We start from the raw sequence: 22,610 nt of genomic DNA, 5'->3' as shown, positions 1-22,610 counted from the left end.
AACTAGGACCTCAGAGTTAGAAATTATTTGGTAACGTGCACCATCAGCAGCCATCATGCAAGTTTCCCCATGGAGTCCTGAAGCATCAGATTCACAGATTAAAAGACGATTTCACCACAAAACGGTCGACAAGTCCGAGTGAGGGCAGCTGATTGTTGTTTATTGTTACAGGGATTTTGATGCCTCAGTTTTTCCTTTTTCTACATCAAAACCTGATGGAAAGAGAGGAGCTAGAGGATGGAGAAAGAATGTTGCACTTTATCACCTTAATGTCAGCAGCTAGTTTTGTACACTCAGCCAAGTGGGAGCAATCAACACTGTGGCACAGGTAATTTCCAAATCAGCCTGTTAAGGGAGATATGAGCAAGCACCTCTGGAGCATATGGGACTTGAACCCACTCTCCTGACTCAGAGGTAGGGATGCAACCAGTGCACCAGAACAGCATGTATCATGGGTGGATTAGATATTTTCAGTAGTGATTCCAGCCTATGGTTAGGGGCACTTCAGCATCAGTGAACGCAATTCGCCACCCAGCCTCACTGCCCATCAGCCATATAACATGAGAAAGTGATTCTTCTGGATTTTACTTTGGATGAGAAAGGTTGCTTAAACTAGGAACAAACTGCAAACGTGTTTGAGACCGCTGACCTCTTTCAACTGGCTATTTTGCTTGTGATTAATTTGGTTATTTGCTGGGGTCTTGAGAGTGGTACAAGAATGAAAAAGCTTGGAGAGAAACTGAGTTGACATTACAGATTAATAACTTGTTCATCCAAACTGTGCAGCATTCTCTTCTCTCAACAGACACTCTCTCTGACCTGTCGAAGTTTTGTTCAGATTCTTTTTGTTCCTATTTGAGCTTTCCATAGTTTTTTGGGATTTTTCTTTGTCCTGTGTTAGCGGATCACGTTGTTTTAAGTATCACTGCCTTGCTGTTATGAGTCATAGCAGTCAGAAATTACCTTACAACTGTTTCCACTCTTTATGTTCTTTCTAGATTTCATTTCTTGTTTAACTGTGTGAGACGTAAAGTCAAAGGAAGCGCGAGTTGCCACTGGGCTTAACCAACGCTGCTCTGGCACCATGTGGATGTCTGTGTGCCAATAAAACTGTCCGTTTCTTCCTCCTCTTGTGACGATTCTCCTCTTCACTTCCACAACATTCACTAGTCCTATGGTTCTCCCCCTTCCTCTCCTTACCACTCCCCCTCCCCCCACTTGTCTCTCCTTGTCCCGCTTTGTTTTACAGTCACTGTATTCATCAGATTCTAGACAGTGTTAATCATATTCACCAACATGACATAGTTCACAGGGACCTGAAGGTCAGTATTTTCTAACATTTACAGGAATGAAGAAAAAGAACCAAAAAAATTTGATACGCTTGAGTCTAAAATTGTGTCATGTTTACAGGTGCAGAGTTTCTTCTGCCTCTGGTTATTGTTTGTCCTCTTTTGTGTTGTTATTTTACCTCATTTTCGTTGTCCTACTTTGCATGGCTATCACTACCATTCCCAAAAGTCTCTTGGGCTCTCAGCTGTGACAGGCAATCGAAAGGAAATCAATCGGGAAAACTCTAATCATCAGCAGTGCTCTTTCCCCTAACTCCCCACCTTCCTTCCACCTTGCCCTCATGGTTCCCTCATCTTGTATGCTAGGTCAAAAACTTGAATTCATTTTGCAGTGAAAGCTTGCTGCACATATTGGAAACAGAATGCCCATCCCCATAAACCCTGTCATATTTAACATAAAAGTATTGTTTTGGAAAATGTTACCCCCTCATGACCTTTGAGACTTCAAGGGCACGAATGCACTTCTACCCCTCCCATCCTTCTTGAGTCTGTCATGCTTTATTGCTCTTGACAATGTTCTTTAAGAGAAGCACAGACTGGTTTGTGGCCAGGGCCAAGCATGAGCTTAGAACCACTTCCTCCTCCTCATGGCAGCTTCAACAACTGAGACTCCGATCAACCACTCTATCAAGTGAATGGGGCACTCGGTGTCATACAAGAGTCAGACTGCACGCCACTGCGGGTCAACGGGTGGATTATTTAAAGCTGCTGAGGGCAGTTTTGGTAATATTTGAGGCCACTGAGTCACTTGGATGATGGTTAGATGCAGGCAATGTTGGTTAACGTTGAGATCAAGCTGCAGGACATAGACCATCAATTGTGAAGTTGTATGACGGTGTGAAATGTTTATTTTGATCTTGAGGTTGGTATTTAATGTTCCAGAGGAAGGATTTTGCACCATCTCTGCTCAAGCTGAGGGCAGAGGTATGGCAAGATGGCATAGTACAGTATTGCGCCAGTACAATATACATTTGGTCACCTATTGGTTTCCTTGAGCGGTCTTATTTTCTTTCTTGAAATACATAATGCCTTGCTTGTTGCCTAAATGCTGACTCCCATCAGTTGATAGAGGGTGACTGTATAGCATTACTTGAAAGGCTAAAACAGGTTTATTATTAGGTTAATTCGTTCGCTATGGGCTGTGGTATTTATTGAATCTTTTGTATACTCAGATTTGAATAATTCTGACGTCTTTCTACCCCCCTTTTTCAGATAATTACAGTACCTTGATATTCACTTTTATTTGCCATTATGAGAGATTTTTCATTGTTTCTTTTCATTGATGATATTTTTGTGGGTAAATCAGTATTTTTGAGATTCTAAATGATGAACAGTTGACATCAAGAATCTCATGGTCCTCCCCCTGTCCATGATCAGCATCAAAAGAGACCCTGTTTCAGTTTGAACTCAGCACGAGGCTAACTTGGTTTTCACCTCCTGTTCTGAAAGTCCTGCAGCACTCCACTGGTCTCACTCAGTGGAATCCTTGCAAATGCTCAGATTTGTTCATCTCCCAATGGATCACCCTTCCTTTGGAGGCTTCATGAAAAAATAAGATGTAATTCCGAGAAACTATCAAGGTCCATGTGTCATAGTCCTTCCAGCTTCAGATCATTTTCCTTCAATTGAGAGATAATGCAAAGATGAGTATTAAAAACCCTTTTTAGTTAATATAACTATTAGTTTTCTCAGTTTAATCTTATCATAGAAACCCTACAGAGTGGAACCAGGCCACTCAGCCCAGCAAGTCCACAAAGATCACCTGATCAGCATCCTACCCCATCCCTGCCTTTCCCATGGCTAATCCATTTGGTCTGCACATCCCTGGGTACTATGGGCAATTTAACAATAGCCAATCCATCTTTGGAATGTGCAGACATGGAGCAAACGTGCAAACTCCACGAAGACAGTTGCCCGACGGTGGAATTGAGCCTGGGTCCCTGGTATTCTGAGGCAGCATTGCTAACCACGGAGCCATCATGCTGTCTTTTTTGAGCTATAATTCTGTACTGTGAGTTTTCAGAAGATTTGTAGGTCAAGTTGAGGTTCTGGATGTAGGTTTGCTCGCTGAGCTGGAAGGTTCATTTCCAGATGTTTCGTCACTCTAATAGCAAACATCTTCAGTGGGCCTCAGGCAAAGCAATGAACATGATTCCTGCTTTCGATTTATATGTTTGAGTTTCCTTGGGTTGGTGATGTCATTTCCTGTGGTGATGTCATTTCCTGTTCTTTTTCTCAGAGGGTGGTAGATGGGATCTAGAGCTCTGGTTGGAATGCCATGCTTCTCTGAATTCTTGTTCATGTCTCTGTTTGGCTTGTCCTAAGACGGATGTGTTGTCCCAGTCAAAGTGGTGTCCTTTCTCATCTGTATGTAAGGATACTATTGAGAGAGGATCATGTCGTTTTGTGGCTAATTGGTATTCATGTATCCTGGTGACTAGTTTTCAGCTTGTTTGTCCAATGTCATGTTTGTTACAATTCAAACAGGTAGAAAACTAGCCACCAGGATACATGAACACCAACGAGCCACTCTCTCACTGGTATCCTTATATACAGATGAGGAAGGACACCACTTCGACTGGGACAACACATCCGTCTTAGGACAAGCCAAACAGAGACATGCACGAGAATTCCGAGAAGCTTGGCATTCCAACAGGAACTCTATCAACAAACGCATCGAGTTAGACCCCATCTGCCACCCCATGAGAAAAAGAACAGGAAATGACATCACCAACCCAAAGAAACCCAAGCATATAAATAGAAAGCAGGAAACATGTACACTGCTTCGCCTGAGGCCCACTGAAGATATTACCTATTAGAGTGATGAAACGTCTGGAAATGAACCTTCCAACTCAGCAAGCAAACCTACAGCCAGATTCTGTACTGTTAATGCAGTTCAGTTTGCATTTTTTAGTGGGAGAGCACAATGTCAAGATGAAATCACTGTTTCTTAGAAAGATGTTTATATTCTTCACGTTCTAATGAGAGCTGACCGCGATGAGATACCGTTTTGAGTTCTTTAGATCTTGAATTAACAGTGGGAAGCTTGGGTTGGGTGCAAGGTTCAGGAAATGCACTAATTTTCTACAGCTATCTCAGAACTCTGAATATTGCACCTTCTTTCAAATGACCCTCCCAACAGCCAGGGAACCACAGGCTGAAGCACAGAAGTAATTTAAAATAACCTGGGGCCAAGTTTCTATGAAGTGACCCTGGGATTGAGCTGAGTTGGGAGTTTGACGGTGATGGGTGTTTTGAATTGTGTCCCCAAGTCCTGATCACAAACAGTGATCACAATATACGCTGTGTGTCTTTGGTTGTTTTGAGGTCTGCTGTTTATCCCAAATGTTTAGTTTGTTCAGTGGCTATAGCAGTGGTAAAGATCACATCGGAGTGCTGCTTTTGAGGTAACAAAGGTGAGCAAGGTGCTTGTGTTTCAAAACTGACTGTTGCTGCTCGTTTCTGGTGGTGTGACTGTCTGACCTGGTGGTGTGACAAAAGACGAGAGCCGGGACAAGAGTCCTGTTCTGCTGTGGTTAATCAGTGGGGTATTCAGAGGAGGGTGATACTCAGGTGCATATGTGGGCGTTTGAATTACTGTGCAGTTTTGCCCATGGGAATCAAGCAGATTCTGTATGCTCTGACAGACTGCCTCCCTGGTATAGCCATTTGATTTAGAACGCCAGATATTCTGTGACAGCAATGGGCTGATCAAATCCCCGTCCTTCCCATGGAGAAACAAGTCAAACCAAAAAGTGGTTCTGTTGTGTTTTTCCTGCTGGATTGAGCCAGCACCAGAAGACTCCTGCTTTGCCCTGGCCTGGCATTATGCTGAGACTTGTTTTTTGAGAGAGACAGAGCGCCAGTCTGTGCCACGTGAGACTCACCTGCAACTAACACGCCCCCTGGTGTTTGCATGCAGTCATTGCATTCAACAGATCCTGGAAGCCGTACTGCACTGCCACCAAATGGGTGTTGTCCATCGCGATCTTAAGGTGAGTTGTACTGTAGTAATAACGGCGAGATTGTAACCCTCGCGAGTTGTGTCTTTTACATATTCTGGTAAAGTGTTTTACATTTCTTTGCAGCTCCATTGGCACTGGTAATTTTAACACGGAACAGGAACTGAGGGTTTCTATTTCGTATTCCCTTTGAGATGAGTCTTACTGGGAACGTTCTGGGTGCGGTGTGCTGTTGAGGGTGCATCTGTGCAGTAGTGAAAGTCTTACCACGTATGCTGATGAAAAGACTTTCTACTTCTGGGTCGTTGGTAAATTAATTATATTTGAGGTGGGATTGGTAGCCTTTTGCCATCAGTGCAGATATTCACCTCTTGAAAGGGCTTGTGATGAATTTGGAATTAATAACATGATGAATAAATTGCGCTTAATCTAAGCACATTGCTAGACAGAAACCCAGAAAAGTGTCATGTTGCTTTGTTTTTTTTCAAGCAACTACAACTGCATGCTAACTTCCCTTGACTTTTATTCCAGTCATTGTTTGTAAAGCAGCTGAGGGTGTTTTAACTTGGGTTGCAAACATTGAGGAGTTCTTTAACTGAACCAGGACACACTAAGGGACAGGAGGGTGAGTTTGGAGAAGAGACCTGACACTTCAGTGAAATTCTTCAAAGCAAGTCTTGACTGTTGTATTTCACTGTGTTGATGAGTCTGTGAGATGTGAGAGCATGATACTAAAAAAGTCAGATTTTAAAGCCAATTGTTGAGACGTTATATCATTAGCTGAGATGATCCCAGTCAAACTGATAATTTAGAACACCACCAACTCTGTTCAGTAATCAATGTTTGAAATTTTTTTCTTGAGTTTTACATTACCTTGAATTTCAGTTCAGTTTTCTTTGCCTCTGTACATAGAGCTGATGTTGTAAGGTTTAATCTGACCTTTTCTCAGGGAGTGACAGGAGCAAGGGTCTCATATTGGCCTATGGCTGATTGCCACTGGACCATGTAGATAGAGGTGGCAAATGCTCTCATTCAGACATCCATATCACAGCATGGCCACCTGCCGAAAGATGTGATGGGTTTGGGGCTGTGTGTGTGTGTGTGTGTGTGTGTGTGTGTGTGTGTGTATATTGACTGAGTCAATATTCAATGCATGGTGCCTTCCCCTTGTGGTCCAACATCACCTAAGTTTTCAGGTGGTGGTTTGGAAAAGAGACATACAAGGGATGAGGTGGAAAGCCCGTGTTAAAATTACCAGCTCTCTCTAACAAGGCTTGAGGCTTTTGGTGGGCCTGCTCCTTCTTGCATGTGTCTTTTGGCTGGAAAGCTCTATCATTGGGATGTGCTGAAAATGGCATGGCTGCTTTAGATCAGAATATGTGCTTCTAATGTAGTTTATTTTCTCATTTAGTTGCTGGGTTTTGCATATTTATATCATGAGTACAGTAATTTTATGCAGTTATTTTTACATCATAAAGACAGTCAGTATTTACTTTTAAAAGTAAATGAAGGAAGAGTGGTATTTACATGAATAAAAGATTCTCAAAGTGTTGATGGTCTAGTGTTATATATAAACATTGGGACGATGTCACTGCTTTATGAATTCACTGTGATGCACAAAACCATACATTTGATAATTAATTGCCCCCCTCCCCAGCCACTGCTGCCAAGGTGACAGCTCCATAAGCTGCGGTTGTCTATAAACTGAAGCATTTAGGCCCAGGGTACAGTGACTTTACAATCCCAAAGAGTTCTTGTAAAACTCCAGTCAACCATCTTCAGTTTTTGTCAGCTGAAGTTGGTGACACTGAGAGACCTTCTTACTTTCTCATCAGTTAATTTCATCCTGCTTCTGCTGAAGCCGTTTAAAAAGTGCAGGAGGTAGCTTTGTTGGCAACAATGACAGCTTTTGCTTTCTCCCCCTACAGAGCACACAGGCTGAGGTGCCTTATCTCTGAAGTAGACCAAACTTTGTTAGCCTTCCCTTCCCTGGTCTGACGCACCTCACTCCATCCCAAATTAGACAGCCTGAATGCCCCCTTAGAATACTCTGATTAGTCCATCACCCTGACACAAACAGACATGGACAAGAAGGTTTGTGCACCACCACCTCCTTCTCCTGTGAGTAAAAGCTGAGCTTTCATTGACAACTGTCTGTAGGCCTGAGGGCAAATTCATGTTCCAAATTGTTTAAACAGCTCACGACCCAGTACCACTGCTTGTGAGTTGAAGCACTTTGCTGCCATCAATTGTTTCACCATAATTAATCAAATTAATCGATAAACCAACAAAACCATTTTTAGAACTGATTTTTGAATGTATATATGCCTCCCATTCTGCGACCCTACTATCTGAATGCAGCTGATGCTTCACCATGTTGCTCTCCAGGCACTGATCACATTCCATTCTCTCTCCTCGTGTCACCAAGACCCCTTGAGTATTTGGGGCATCACAGTCAACCCAGGCCTCTCTTCACATCCTCTCTCACTTTTCACACAGCCAAATGGTGAGAAATGGCCAAACCTCGATGCTTTATGCCTGTCCACAGTCCAGGACTCTGAGGCCAATCATACTGCGTTTAGTTCCATACCAACTGAAATCAGGACAAATATTGTCGAATTGTGGAGACGAACTTACCTGGATCTTCAGGATACTGACCTCCTGATTTTTCCATCACCAACCACCCACCCCTGAGCTAACACCCAACTGGTCAACTTCTCACCTAATACCTTACCTGACATTGAATACAGGCATGTTCTACCATTCAGTGAGATTAAAGCTGATGAGTGATCAAACTTCATCAGCCTGCTTTTCCTACATACCCCCGAATAACATGAGTTAGCTAACTTCTATCATTCTGACATCTGAAATTATAACTTAACCCAGTGTCACTTGCTGAAGAGAGTTCCAACTTCTGTCACTTGTGTATGGTGCCAGTGCAGACTGGTGCTCAAATTATGTCACGTAGAATTGCCCATTCACCAGAAACAGTTACCAACTGACAGTGTGAATGGTGCAGGCCACTTAAATTATAAGGGAAGAGGAAATGTCTACACCCCATTCACAGCTGACTCCACAGTTAAGGTGATGGAAACCTTGGAATGTGGATAAATCCTTTCATGCAGTGCAGTCTCACATGAATGCACTGATTCTCAGAGCTGTTGGCTTCAACTAAAATAAGTCTTTTAAAGCAGGGATTAACTTTTTGATCAAGCAATTGCTCGTGTTTTAAAAATTCTATTGCATAACAATGGAAATTTTCCTTCCACCAAATACCACACCCGAAGCCTGAAAATTTACTCCTAGCCAGTAAATGCAAAGGAGCTGCTGTGAAACTCGCTGACTTCGGTTTGGCCATTGAAGTTCAAGGGGAACAACAAGCATGGTTTGGTAAGTGATGCTGCTCCATTTACTGCACTTTTTGCCAGCCACTTGGTGTATTTGTCTCTGCCTTGCTGTGGTCTTGCTTAAGATTGCTTTCATCAATTACCAGATGCCAACCAAACTTGGTGTTGAAAGCAGAATTCTCAAACTGACTTCGTCTTGTATTCTATGTCGTGAGGTTGTGTGATAACAAGAGTTAAAGTGGAAACTGCCAGTTCTAAGTTGGAAATTGCATGACAAAGTTGGAATGTGCACACGAAAATAGACCAAAAATGTCTTGATGTCCTTGGGCCTATTCTAAATGTACCTTGTCCACGTGTTAGTGAGTCCAAGGTGAACATCCAATATATCAATACATCCCAGTGGAACTTCTCTCAATTGGCAAATGTGTTCCATATGTCTTCACACACTGTCCTCTGCTGTGATGATTGGAGGTGTCAGTGTTGATCTGGGGTGGACAATGTTAAATTACACAACACCGGGTTTACTTGGAAGCACTAGCATTTGGAGCGCTGTTCCCTAATGAAGGCACAACACTCCGAAGGCTCGTACTTCCAAATAAACATATTGGACTCTGAACTGGTGTTGTGTGATCTTTAACTCTGCTGTGATGTCAATTCTCATTCCATCTATGTCATGTGTCACTTGTTTTGTTAGTTTCAACTTTTCTTGCCAGTCAACGGAAAGAGAGCTCTCTGGTCTCTCACTCAGTGCCAAAATATCTGCTGATAAACCTTGTAAATTTCAAATGTTCCCACTTTGTACCTCCTCATTATGTACCCTGCTGGATGCTCACGCAATAGTCCTGAGAGCTCCACTACTCGAGTCAAGTCCCAGTTTATGTTACTTGGCTTCTGTGTTGCTGGCTCATCTCTTTTTATTTCCATCTTTTTATTAATTCATTCATGGGACGTGGGTATCCCTGGTGACCAGTATCTGTTGCCCATCCTAAGTTGGCCTTGAGAAGGTGGTAGTGAGCTGCCTCTTGAACTGATGCAGTCCACATGATGTAGGATGACCCACAATTCCCTTAAGGAGGGAATTCCAGGATTTTGACCCAGTGCCGGTCAGGAACGATGACATATTTCCGAGTCAGGTTGGTAAGTGGCTTGAGGGGGAACTTGCAGGTGGTGATGTTCCCATGTGTCTACTGTCCTTGTCCTCCTAGCTTGAAGTCATTGTAAGTTTGGAAGGTGCTATCTAATGATCTTTGGTGAATTTGAATCTATTCCCCTGGTCTTGCTATTGTTCCATCTCATGCTTGACAGTTCTCTTGATGCCAAGTCAGTTGTGGCCAAGTGATAACACTATTTTGTCTTGAGTACAAACTCATAGATCCAAGTCCGACTCCAAGACACATTTACACTTTACAAGTATTTGTTGACCCAAAACATTTTGTGACATCCTCAGGATGTGAAATGTGCACGAAAAACCTTTGCTTGTTGAGCTGGATAAGCTACTATCTAATAGACTATCCAAGCTATCCTTTACCTGTCGAATACCACTTATGCATCATGGTATCTCCATTACATAATTTCCAGATGTTTCTGTTCCATTTGTTTTGCTCAGTTTCTCTGTGTAGACATTTGGTGCTGATTCAAAGGGGCACTTGCCAACCTCCATTTGCATTTTGTCCTCTCAGCAATTTCAACGTTTTGTTGGTAGAAGACGAATGCGATGTTAACTTTTCCCCTCGAGAACAGAAGTGAATGAACAGTTCACGTTGCTTCTGTACATGTCCTGATATCATGGGACTTGGACCAAGATGCTTGTGAAACAGTAAAGCAAAGAGGGAATGATGCAGAGTGTACCCAAATCTTGTGCTCCCCCAACACCTTTCTTTTTCAAACACCATGTTCCAGTGTCTAACCTTGAAAAGCCTCGTCCTGTTTTTGCTGTATAGCCTCGTTCCTGATGATTAGTTTCACCTCCTTCAAACTCAGCTCCAAACTCTTCTATCTTCAGTAGAGAAACCTTGTTTTCACTCTCTGGAACGCTCTATAAGCACCAGTAGCTCTGTTAATTTTAAAGGCTTCCTTTGATGTGGCCTTCGTTCACTGCACCCAATCCATCACGCATTGTACTTGTTTTCACTTCTGTGAACTGCTTCAGGAAACCCTATGATGTCAAATGTGCTATAGCCTAAAGTCTCACCTAAAAGATATCGCTGATAATATTACTGTACTGGATGTCAGTACAGTATTGTGTTGGGGTTCTATTCCATGAGGCAGGGCTCAACTGAACAAAACTTCTCCAAATTCAAAGTGGTGCCATTGAACCTCAGCTCACAACTTCAAGTCCATGACCCGATTGATTGTGTTGCTGGGTGGACTCACTTAAGGTAACACATTGCACATCAGTAAATCTATTTGACCAATTTTTATCTTTCTAATGGTAGATAAAAAAAAGAGATTGTGAAATTATGTGTGTAAGTTTGCTTGCTGAGCTGCAAAGTTCATTTTCAGACATTTCATCAGCGTACTAAATTACATCATCAGTGAGCCTCTGGTGAAGCACTGGTGTTTGTGACCCATTTTCGATTTATGTGTTTTGGTATCCTTGGGTTGGTGATGTTAGTTTCTGTGGTGATGTAATTTCCTGTTGTTTTTCTCCCCTCTGGGAAAAAGAACAGGAATGATATCACCAATCCAAGGATGCTGAAACACATCGTAGAAAATGGGTCACAAACACCAGTGCTTCACCAGAGGCTCACTGATGATGTAATCTAGTATAGTGGCAAAATGTTTGAAAATGAACTTTCCAACTGAGCGAGCAAACTAACATACAGGAGTTCAACCTGAGTTACAAATCTTCTCAAAACTCGCTATCTTAGAATTATAATTGTTTAAAATTAAGCTCAGTCTTGATTTGGTTTCCTTTTAAAGAAAGAGCCAGGTTTCTCCCCAGTAGGATATTGGTTTTTGCTGGACAGAATCAACAGATGGAAACTGGTGTTTGTGCTAAAAGAAATATTTGGAGTAAAACCCTCATAAATCTCTGAAGGTCTTTTGCTGCCTAATTCAATGTGTGGCTATTGGTCTGTTAAACTCAGCATGCCAAAGCTAGCCTATTCCTTTCCAACATTTCAAAACATTTTTTCCCCTCTTGAAGCCTTCCATTGATCAAGACCAAGGCTTTTAAAAACCCAAATCTGGCACCATCCCAGAAGTTAGAGCAAAAGTAGGCTGCTCCGCCCAGCGAGTCTGTTTCATTGTTCAGTGAGATTGTGGCTCATGTGATCATCCTCAACTTCACTTTCTTGCCTTTTCCTCAGAACCTTCCATCCCCATACTGATGAAAGATCTGCCCTTAATGACACATCCAACAGCCCTCTGCAGTAGAGAATTTCATAGATTAACTACCCTTTGACAGAAAAAGACCCTCTCATCTTTGCCTTACAGGGACAACCCATTATTCTGAGCTGATGCCCTCTGGTCCTGCATCTTCCCACAAGACAAAACAACTTCTCTGCATCAACCATGTCAAGTCTCCGAAAAATGTTGTGTATTTGAACCAGGGTTTCTCTGATTCTTCTGAGCATCAATGACACAAGCTCGTTCTGCTCACACCTTTCCCCAATGACATATTTTGTTAGACAAAGGGACCAAAACTGTTCACAGTGTTTCAGATGTGGTCTGGCTCATGCTCTAAGTAGTTTTAGCAAGACTTCACAATTTTTATACTCCATCCCCTTTGCGTTTAGGGTTAACTATCAATGGTGCCTTCCCTATTACCCGCTGAACCTTATGCCGTTCGCCAAATGAACCTCAAATCCATGTGTGCTGCAGTTTTCTGCACTTCCCCATTTAAACGATATTCAGTTCATCTAATCTTTATGCAAAACACCTCATTTTCACACATGATATTCCAGTTGCTCTGTTTTTGCCCATTCATATTACCTTTCTGTATCCCTCAGCACACACTTGATGGCATTGTCACTGCTTGTCTCCCCTCCTAGTTTTGTGTCTTACACAAACTTGTTGAGAGTAGCATTCATTTTCCTCATCCAAGTCATCAGTATGTATTGCAAATATATACTGCACTGATCCCTGTGGCATTCCACTCTTTACAAGTAGCTATTTGAATATGCCCCCCCCCCCCTTCTCCTGACTCTGTCTTCAGTCAAGCAGTGCTTTGTCCATGCTAACTTCCTCCTCACAACACTTACTAAGTAGCTTACTGCGCAATACCTTACTAAACACCGTTTAGATCGTTCATTTGGTTTGTTACCTGTTCTTCCAGCCTTTGTTGACTGAGTCACTGTGTTTTAGGAGAAAGTGAGGACTGCAGATGCTGGAGATCAGAGCTGAAAATGTGTTGCTGGAAAAGCGCAGCAGGTCAGCCTGACCTGTTGTGCTTTTCCAGCAACACATTTTCAGCTGTGATTTGTCATCATTGATGTTGGCTTTTTCCTTTGGAAGAGACAGAAGGTCATGTGCAAATAATTTCATTGGCTTTGAAGAGCTCAATAGCCGAAACCTGTAAGATTCTGCACTGACAAGGCGCACAGCCAGAATATTAGATCAATTACAAACCCAGGCAACTTCATAGTCAACAAAGGTGCAGACACTAGCATCACCCACATGTGATCATGGGGAATCTAATGTTGCATGAGCTGTGTGAACGAGAATCTTGCTGGCATCAGTCTTGGCATAATATACCTCAACTTAGTACCTTGAAAACTGCAGCTCAGCATAACACTGAGAACAGAAGGCAAGGGTTTTGTTTGTTACTTTTGAATAAACCTGCTTTTGCATCAATTTCAGAATTGGGTCTAAGGAAAAACATCTGACTGTACAATTATTACTATCTACAGGTTTTGCAGGCACACCTGGCTACCTGTCTCCCGAGGTTCTTCGAAAAGAAGCCTATGGAAAGCCAGTAGATATCTGGGCATGCGGTGAGTAAAATAGGTGGACTTGGATTTTAAGTAATTTCTAAAATTGACCTGCCCTTGATGTTTGGCATTTTAGGTTAACCACATGGTGAGATTGAAGTGTCTTTGGAAGCTTCTTACCAGTGACCTGCCCATACAGAATACCCCTGAAACCATGGGCGAGGACGTGAAAAGTCATAAGCGAAGTCCAGACGTGATATGGCAGGTGTTGAAACCATGATGCTTCCCATTCCTGGGCATCATATGCATGTAATTAGTGGGATACATCCCAGTTGGTACATTATTTACCTTAGGTAGTGAGCGAATGGATTGCCCATGACATGTCACAAGAAGAGAAGGCTGATCTCAGCCAGCTAGTCATGGATGAAGCAGTGGGAACAGATCAGTAATGCTTCCTCTTTGATGAGGAAGGCACTTTTTTATAGTTCTGGCATGTGTGAAGCTTGTAACAGATGTGAATTGTGGTAACAGCAGTCATAGGTCAGATCCTCCTCATGCTCTGAACAGAGTTAGGTTCACATTTACAAATCAGAGTGTCCACCAGTTTGCTGGATGGGAGTGCCCTGTGACCATTAAATTTTCATGAAAACTGTTCCATTGGTGCTCAGCCTCTCGAACTGAGCCGCTATCTCCATTTGTGTCAGGCAATGTAGAATAGCCATGGGTGTCGAAGGGACCACTAAGTGTACTGAGGGGGAGAAAATATGGTTTTTGCCCATATTTACTGCTCTTCTTCCTTCAGTAACAAATGTTCTCTTCAGGTCATCACAGGAGCAGTCTACATACTTCAGGCCTTAAATACAGAAGCTTGACCCTTCTGTCATCTCTGCTGTCAGAGCTTTATTTGTGCGAAGCAATTTGAGACACTGCTGTTCCTATTTATCTCCCCACAAATGATTTCTATGAAGTATTGGGATCCAGTAAAATTTCTCCCAATCCAGAAAGGGACAGCAGTCTGAACTGAAGTTTGGAGAGTACAAACTGCAGGCAGATTGAGCTCATTACTACCCAAAATATGTCTTGGATCCCAAAGTCGGTGAATCAGCCAGGAGATGGAATATGTGGTTGTGATGGAAGGCAAGCTCAGGATGACATGAATTCTGATAGATGTTAGGAAAGTGCATCTGTTGTATTATGAAGTTGAAGGCATGTACTGTACTTTTAAGAGAGAGTGAATGATGTTCTGCACTGAGAGCTTACAAACACGTGTGATATAACAAGAAAGCAGTCTCACAGTGAACTTGAAAATTGAAAATATGTAACATTTGGCTGTGAAATGGAGACCTGAATTGGTTGCTGTTTTGACAATGATTCGAATTTAACCAATCAGTTTAAATTATGCCCCAGGATACTAAAACCCATCAAGTTTGAATTTATTGTTTTACCAACATCAAGCCAATGAGACATTCCGATGTTGGAGATATAAAAATGTGGACATTTTGAAAATTGCAGACAGAGCAACTGCCATCAACACAGATCCAAGAAATTAGGAAACACTCTCTGTCAAAGGTACCTTTTCATATGAAACTTATTTGCAGTAAAAAGAAAGATGACCATCCAGGGAGATCTTTAGCCAGAAGAAGTCAGACACTGAAGACGACAGCCACTGTATGGTTTTGAAATTAAATTGATGTAATTTCAAGAAGTGTCTTATTGGAACAGCATACTGTTATAGAGTTGGAAGGCAGGTAATAAGCAGGTAAGAGAAAGGGGAGCTTAGAGTTGTGAATAGTTGTTGTTGAATGTTCATTTTTAGAGTTAAAAAATAAATTGATATTCTTTTCTTCAAATAGTAGAATTTGGGAGTTCTGTGTGACTCATTTTTAACAGATCACTAGGCAAGGTGAGCGTTTCTGGGTTTGGTTTAATGAACAAAAGAGTTCACTGCCATGTCATAACAGTTGCAAATGTCAAACTACACACTCCCAAACTTGGGTTACATGTTTTTAATGACCAGACCAAATCGCTTGCAAATATATCTAGACCTGAACATTTTCTTATTTAAAGACAAATGTAAAGTGCAGTGTTCTAGATGTGGTTCGGTTGGTTGCACGGCTTTCAGCAAAACACATTTCATTCTTACTCTATAGTTAAAATACAAACACAAGGAAGAAGAATTGGAATAAGCTAACTCTATTGGAAAACCTAACAGAGTAATAGATAATTTAACAGCAGCAACTGTTCCAATGTACGAACATGTCATAAACATCCTTGACAAAGGCAAAGTCAGTAAAACAGATAGTCTTGCATGCAGTTCTGGCAGCAGAGAGACAAGCTTCAGCTTTTCGCTGCAACAGAGATGAATAACAGCTTCCACAACCAGCTTTGAAAACCTCAGTTCTGACTGAAAGCTAAACTAAAACTCTGGTTCTGTGGGAGCCTGACTCCATTCCTTCATGCTGCTTCTGTTGTTCCGACTTTGTATTTAAAAGACACCAAGGCCTCAAAAGCTGTTTGTTTATTGGTTTGAAACAGACTGCTTGGCAACCTCTTTTTTCAAAAAAAGGCAAAATTAAAGTGTCATCTCATTGCTCACCTTTGACTGAAACATTGACTGAATAATTTATTGAAAATGCTGATCTTTTGAAATCCATTTTCCTGTTTTTGCTTTTTTTTTGTCTCTTGTAGGAGTTATTCTCTACATCTTGCTTGTTGGCTATCCACCTTTCTGGGATGAAGACCAGCACAAGCTCTATCAACAGATCAAAGCTGGTGCTTATGATGTATGTACATGAAAGAAACCGGCTTTGACCAGCATGAGATCAAAATGCAACATCTTAGTCATTGATTTCAGTCACTTATTTCTAGTCACACTCCACTCCTGTCCAATTCTATGTCACGGTCCTTGACTTTGCCTATCTGCTCCAAAGCCAAAAAGACTGAACAGTTGCCAGAATTGAAGGTGGCAGTGTCAATCCCCAATGAACTGCTGAATAATTTGAACTGGCTATTTGGGCTGCAAAGACCCAAACTGTCCGTATGTGCCTACAGCCTTACACAATGGGCAAAAAATTCTGCCACGCTAAAAATAAATATTCATGTTTCTTACTTGCATAAGCCCAGAGGCAATCCAGTTCCAGATAGACATGGGTTTGGGTTTTATCTGAGCATGTTGAAGGGAACGACTTGTCACCAATTTGCATTTCTTGCACGACTAGGTTCTGATCAGTTTCTGTTTTACCTGTCAGCTTTTGCCAAGGTACAAGATTCACAAAAGCATGCAGCTGAAGTGTAAAAGAATGCCTGCCCCACCTGGTGCTTTTCCTTTCAGCTCTAACCTATATGCTGTGCTGACTCCTCCATGTTTTAATGTCCTCTGACACCCTTGCATGATTAAGCCTGCCACAAGAAGGTCTGTTTTTTTTCTCCCTCCTACTCCAGTGCAGATTATTAATGGAGCCAAGAAAGACCAAAAGGCGATCACAATGATCTCCGTTCTCTGGGGTTGGCTCGTGGTTAATTGACCAAGAATGGAAAGCAGAAACTCAGTAGGAACTTATTATTTGCCACAAGGAAGAAGTACTAATTGGCTAGAAATATATCTTCATTTATTGTTACTGGCAGCAACGATTTGGGTTCCACTTGATCTGGCAGGACCAGAAGTCTCTAAGTCTGCACTCAGATGAGTTTTTGCAACTTTGTACAGAGGAATAAATTAAAGCTTCTTAACATGTTCATGAAACAGTCATATGAAATTCAAACTTAGAAATATGACTGGTTGCAAGGGCAGGATTGTACCATAATGAATCAATGTATTTCCGATATCGAAAATAAAAGTCGCAATTAAAATAAAGCACACTTTATTTTTGTATTTCCTGCTGGATTCCTGCTTGCGGAAGTAATTCAAAGTGTAAATCACTACATTCTGAAGCCATTGGCTTTGACAGTGTGATTCCTCAAAATAATTCAATAATTTGATTTATTTTGACATTGATATTTGTAATAACTGCTATTTATTTTGCACTGTTAAAACAATGAGCTATCCAAATGCACTTCTCAGGAATTGTATCAAGCAAAATATGGCACTGAGTAGGTTCAGAGATTTGAGGGAAGATGATGAAAACCTTTTCTGATTTGAACAATGTTCCTAAGTGAAGAAAGAGAGGTGGATAGGTTTTGGGATGCAGTGGCATTTCTTTGCCTGGGGCCTCTGCATCTGAAGGCACAATGGAGATTGGTTGATTAGTTAAAATTGTGGATGTGTAGATAGACATGCTGAACAGAGCTCAAAAAGTCAAAATATCTTTGAAATTGGAGAAGCCATTGAAGAACATTGAAATAAGCTTGCACATTTTGAAGTTGAAGTGTAGATCACCGAGCAGAGAACTGAATGGGACTTGATGCAATTCTTGAAAATACTTGGTACCATTTTGTTTTGAATAAGAAATTAAACTGTACATCCTGCTGATCACAGGAGGAAAACTCCTCGCTCTGCTGACTGTAATAAAATGAACAAATATCGACAGAAATAAGGTGTTATGATGTTGTGTAAAAGACATGCTATTTCTCGAGAATTCTCATTTTTACCTCTTTTTCTGTCATCTCTTAGTTTCCTTCTCCTGAGTGGGATACAGTTACTCCAGAGGCCAAGAATCTCATCAATCAGATGCTGACAATTAACCCTGCCAAGCGTATTACTGCCACTGAGGCACTGAAACACCCCTGGGTCTGTGTAAGTGTTCATCTATTGTCATTGCACGGGAGCTGCAGGAGTGAATGCATCCCTCACCTTTGTATATAGCAAAGAAAGCTGGAGGGCATTTATCATGTCGTTTAAGTGAATGTTAGATTTTAGCCTGCAAACATGCCCTCCAGTCTCTAAATGTCATGTGGATCGTTTGGATGTAACGCCTTGGCCTTAACCAGAAATGAGTGACCAAGATTGAATGGGATATGATAAAGGTGAACTGCTGTACTGTGACAGTGCCCAGTTCACTCTGCAAGCAAGTTAATGACGCATCTGTACTTAGACCATCTCTCTGTTTTTCATGAGCTGGGGAACAAATGGGACAAAATGTTTCCAAAAATTGAATTGCAAGATGAGCTCCATCAGTGAAATTAAATTTTTTGTTCACTTTCAGCAACGATCCACTGTTGCATCTATGATGCACCGCCAAGAAACTGTGGAGTGTTTGAAGAAATTCAATGCCAGACGAAAACTCAAGGTGAGAAACCCTTTGTTCCAATCACTTTGTTGGGACAGTGTCACCTTTTCACGTACTGTGAGGGTACTTTGTACTCTTACTCATGAATTTGTTGGTGCATGGAGGTTATGGTCACAGATTTTAAAGTGTTCCGATCTTTATTTTCAGAGTCTGAACCTAAAAATAAAATTTGCTGTAGTGCACCTTATTGATCCATTCACTTACCCATGAGGTTACCTTCATAAAACCCTGAAATCTATTTTGAACTTTGAATATTTCTATCAAATCAGACATTTGGGGGGGGAAACCCCAGTGCAGATATCTTCTCACCAGACCTTAAATCTGTGAGGTCCAGAACATTGTCTCCTGATTCAGTTGGTGTCAATCACTTAACATTGCATGAACAAAATGAACTGCACAAAATACTGAAAATGATCAGGTTATTCTGATGAAAGAGAGGTCATTAACCTCATCTCAATTGCTAGCTGTTCTGATGAATATTCCCAGCATTTTTGTTTTTTGTTTCAGAATTCCAGCATCTGCAGCATTTTATTTTTGTGATCACTCTTGAAATTGTGGTGAATCTATTTCTTGGAAGTGGAGCACCACATAATCTCAACTCTATCCAATTAAAACAACAGGTTCTCCTCTAGACTGAGATTCCACTGGAGATCAGTCTGAGGCCTAAACTTTTCACAAATTAAACAAAAGAACATGGATGAAGGGAGCAAAAATGTGGTTGCTAAATTTGCTGATGACAAAAGCTAGACAGAAAAGATGGTGTAAACATTGTGAAGATAGTGTAACAAGGCCACAAAGAGATATGGATAAGACTATAAGACACAGCTGCAGAAACTAGGCAATTCAGCCTATCGAATCTGCTCTGCCATTTTTTCATCCCCATTCTCCCACTTTCTCCCCGTAACCCTTGATCCCCTTAACAATCAAGAACCTATGTATCTCAGTCTTAAATATACTCAGTGACCTGGCTTCCACAGTCTTCTTTGGCAGTAAATTCCATAGATTTACCACACTCTGGCTGAAGAAGTTTCTCCTTACTTCTGTTCTAAAAGACCTTTACTCTCAGGCAGTGCCCTTGGGTCTTAGTCTCTCCTACCAATGAAAACATCTTCCCCAACATCCACTCTGTCCAAGCCATTCAGTATTCTGTAAGTTGCAAATTAGATTCCCCCCCCCCCCCATCCTTCTAAACTCCATCGAGTGTATACCCAGAGTCCTCAAACATTCCTCGTATGTCAAGCTTTTCATTCCTGGGCTGGTTTTTGTGAATCTCATCTGAACCTCCTTCAGTGCCAGTACATCCTTCCTGAGATATGGGACCCAAAACATCACACGATACTCCAAATGTGGTCTGACCAGAGCCTTCTAGAGCCGCAGAAGTACATCCCTGCTTTTATATTCAAAATAAATGCCATCATTGCCTTTGCCTTCCTAGCTCCCCACTCAGTAGTTTAGCAAAGATCTGGTAAATGGGCTACAATGTAGAGAAATGTGAAATTGTCCATCTTGTCAGGAAGAATAAGTAAGAAGCTGATCATGGAAATAATGATAGGTTGGAAGGCTTTGAGAGGCAGAGTGAGGTCTGGGAGCCTTAGAGTGCGAATTGTAAAAGGTTTGAGTGCATATACAGCATGTAATTAGCAAGGAAATTAAATGAAAAAGTAAGGAGTTATGTTTGACTAATACAAGGCACTAAGGGCGATATATTTGGACTACTGAGTAAAGTGAAGTACTGTGATTTTATTGAAACATGAACGACTCTTAAGAGGCGTGTTAGGGGAAATGCTGCGAGCATATTTCCCCTCATGAGAGAGTCATAGACCAGAGGGCATAGTCTGAGAATAAATGGGTGCCAGTTAAAGACTGCTAAAAGAAGGAAGTTGTTCTATGAGTGTTGAGAGGCTGTCCACCTCCTTGTCACAGTGAGCTGTGGTGGGGGGGTCAAGACTTACATAGAAAGACCTTGGTCAGTAGGAAAGTTAAGGGTTAATGAGAAGGGAAAGGAAAGTGATTGTGAGGAATGTCGCATCAGCCAGGGTCCGACTGGATGCCAAACCAGCCTTGATGGGTCAACTGGGAGAAAGTGACGACTGCAGATGCTGGAGATCAGAGTTGAAAAATGTGTTGCTGGAAAAGCGCAGCAGGTCAGGCAGCATCCAAGGAGCAGGGGAATTGACGTTTTGGGCATAAGCCCTTCTTCAGGAATGAGGAAGGTGTGCCAAGCAGACTAAGATAAAAGGTAGGGAGGAGGGACTTGGGGGAGGGGCGTTGGAAATGCGATAGGTGGAAGGAGGTTAAGGTTGGGGTGGTAGACTGGAGAGGGGGTGGGAGCAGAGAGGCCGGGAACAAGATTGCAGGCCAATAAGGCGGTGCTAGGTCCGAGGGTTGGGACTGAGATAAGGTGGGGGGAGGGGAAATGAGGAAGCTGGAGAAATCTGCTTTCATCCCTTGTGGTTGGAGGGTTCCTAGGCGGAAGGTGAGGTGCTCTTCCTCCAGCCGTCGTGTTGCTATGGTCTGGTGATGACGGAGTCCAAGGACCTGCATGTCCTTGGCGGAGTGGGAGGAGGAGTTGAAGTGTTGAGCCACGGGGTGGTTGGGTTGGTTGGTCCGGGTGTCCCAGAGGTGCTCTCTGAAACGTTCCGCAAGTAGGCAGCCTGTCTCCCCAATGTAGAGGAGGCCACATCGGGTATAGTGAATGCAGTAAATGATGTGTGTGGAGGTGCAGGTGAATTTGTGACGGATATGGAAGGATCCCTTGTAGCCTAGGAGGGAAGTGAGGGGGAAGGTGTGGGCGCAAGATTTGCACTTCTTGTGGTTGCGGGGGAAGGTGCCGGGAGTGGAGGTTGGGTTGGTGGGGGGTGTGCACCTGATGAGGGAGTGGTCTTTCCGGAACACTGAAAGGGGAGGGGAGGGAAATATATTCTTGGTGGTGGGGTCTGTTGTTTGGAGGTAGCAGAAATGACGAAGGATGATACGAGGAATCTGGAGGTTGATGGGGTGGTAGGTGAGGACCTGTGAGGTTCTGTCCTGGTGGCGATTGGAGGGGCGGGGTTTAAGGGCGGAGGAGCGGGAAGTGGAGGAGATGCGGTGGAGAACATCGAGAACCACGTCTGAGGGGAAAGTGCGGTCTTTGAAGAAGGAGGCTGTTCGGTATTGGAATTGGTTCTCCTGGGGATGGCGTTTTTACAGGGGGCAGGGTGGGAGGATGTGTAATCTCGGTAGCTGTGGGAGTCAGTCGGTTTATAGTAAATGTCCGTATTGAGTCAGTCGCCCGAAATAGAAATGGAGAGGTCTAGGAAGGGGAGGGAGGAGTCTGAGAAGGTCCAAGTAAATTTGAGGTCGGGGTGGGAGGTGTTAGTAAAATGGATGAACTGTTCAACTTGCTCGTGGGAGCACGAGGTAGCTTGAGATTAATAGTAAGAGGGTTCCAATTCAAGACAGAAAATGTTTCCCTCCTCGGGTTGTGAGTCTCTTCGTCAAAAGGCAGTGGAAGCAGTCTTTGACTATTTTTAAGTAAGAACTGGACAAACTGTTGGGACACAAGGAATTGTAAGGTTTTCATGTGTACGCTAGAATGTAGAATATTGCAATTAGCAGTGATCTTCTTGAATGACAGAGCAGACTCAAAGGGGCTAAGCGTATGTTTGTATGTAGAGACATACATTGAATGTTCACAAAGAATTGTCCAACTTGAGAAAGCAAGATTATGCAATCAGCAACAAATAATGAAGCATATCCAGAAAATGAGGAGAAAGTAAGCAAGTTCTGACAAATTCTGAGCTGGTTTTGACAACCCAGAGTAAAGTTTCTTTTGCCAAGAATATCATGGTGAAACCAAGCAGGTCCAGCTAAA

At 42.3% G+C, this 22,610-nt stretch overlaps 1 protein-coding gene across 50 annotated transcripts in view; it reads left to right on the top strand.

Moving 5' to 3' along the window:
* Positions 1 to 22,610, top strand: part of LOC132836823 (calcium/calmodulin-dependent protein kinase type II subunit beta) — a 262,349-nt gene that overhangs the window by 133,253 nt on the left and 106,486 nt on the right. For 35 of the 50 annotated variants that reach the window (XM_060856344.1, XM_060856319.1, XM_060856341.1 and 32 more), the window contains 6 exons: positions 5,272 to 5,344; positions 8,599 to 8,701; positions 13,512 to 13,595; positions 16,221 to 16,315; positions 18,142 to 18,264; positions 18,674 to 18,757. In XM_060856344.1, the coding sequence (XP_060712327.1) occupies positions 5,272 to 5,344; positions 8,599 to 8,701; positions 13,512 to 13,595; positions 16,221 to 16,315; positions 18,142 to 18,264; positions 18,674 to 18,757 (562 nt within the window). Of the gene's footprint in view, positions 1 to 1,249; positions 1,323 to 5,271; positions 5,345 to 8,598; positions 8,702 to 13,511; positions 13,596 to 16,220; positions 16,316 to 18,141; positions 18,265 to 18,673; positions 18,758 to 22,610 lie in introns of all 50 variants that reach the window. The other 15 variants (XM_060856342.1, XM_060856317.1, XM_060856337.1 and 12 more) reach the window with 1 other exon arrangement.

This window comes from Hemiscyllium ocellatum, chromosome 48 (genome assembly GCF_020745735.1).
Source record: "Hemiscyllium ocellatum isolate sHemOce1 chromosome 48, sHemOce1.pat.X.cur, whole genome shotgun sequence".
Classification (NCBI taxonomy): Eukaryota; Metazoa; Chordata; class Chondrichthyes; order Orectolobiformes; family Hemiscylliidae; genus Hemiscyllium; species Hemiscyllium ocellatum.
Note: the sequence above shows the minus strand (reverse complement) of the source record. Positions and strands in the feature narration are given on the sequence as shown.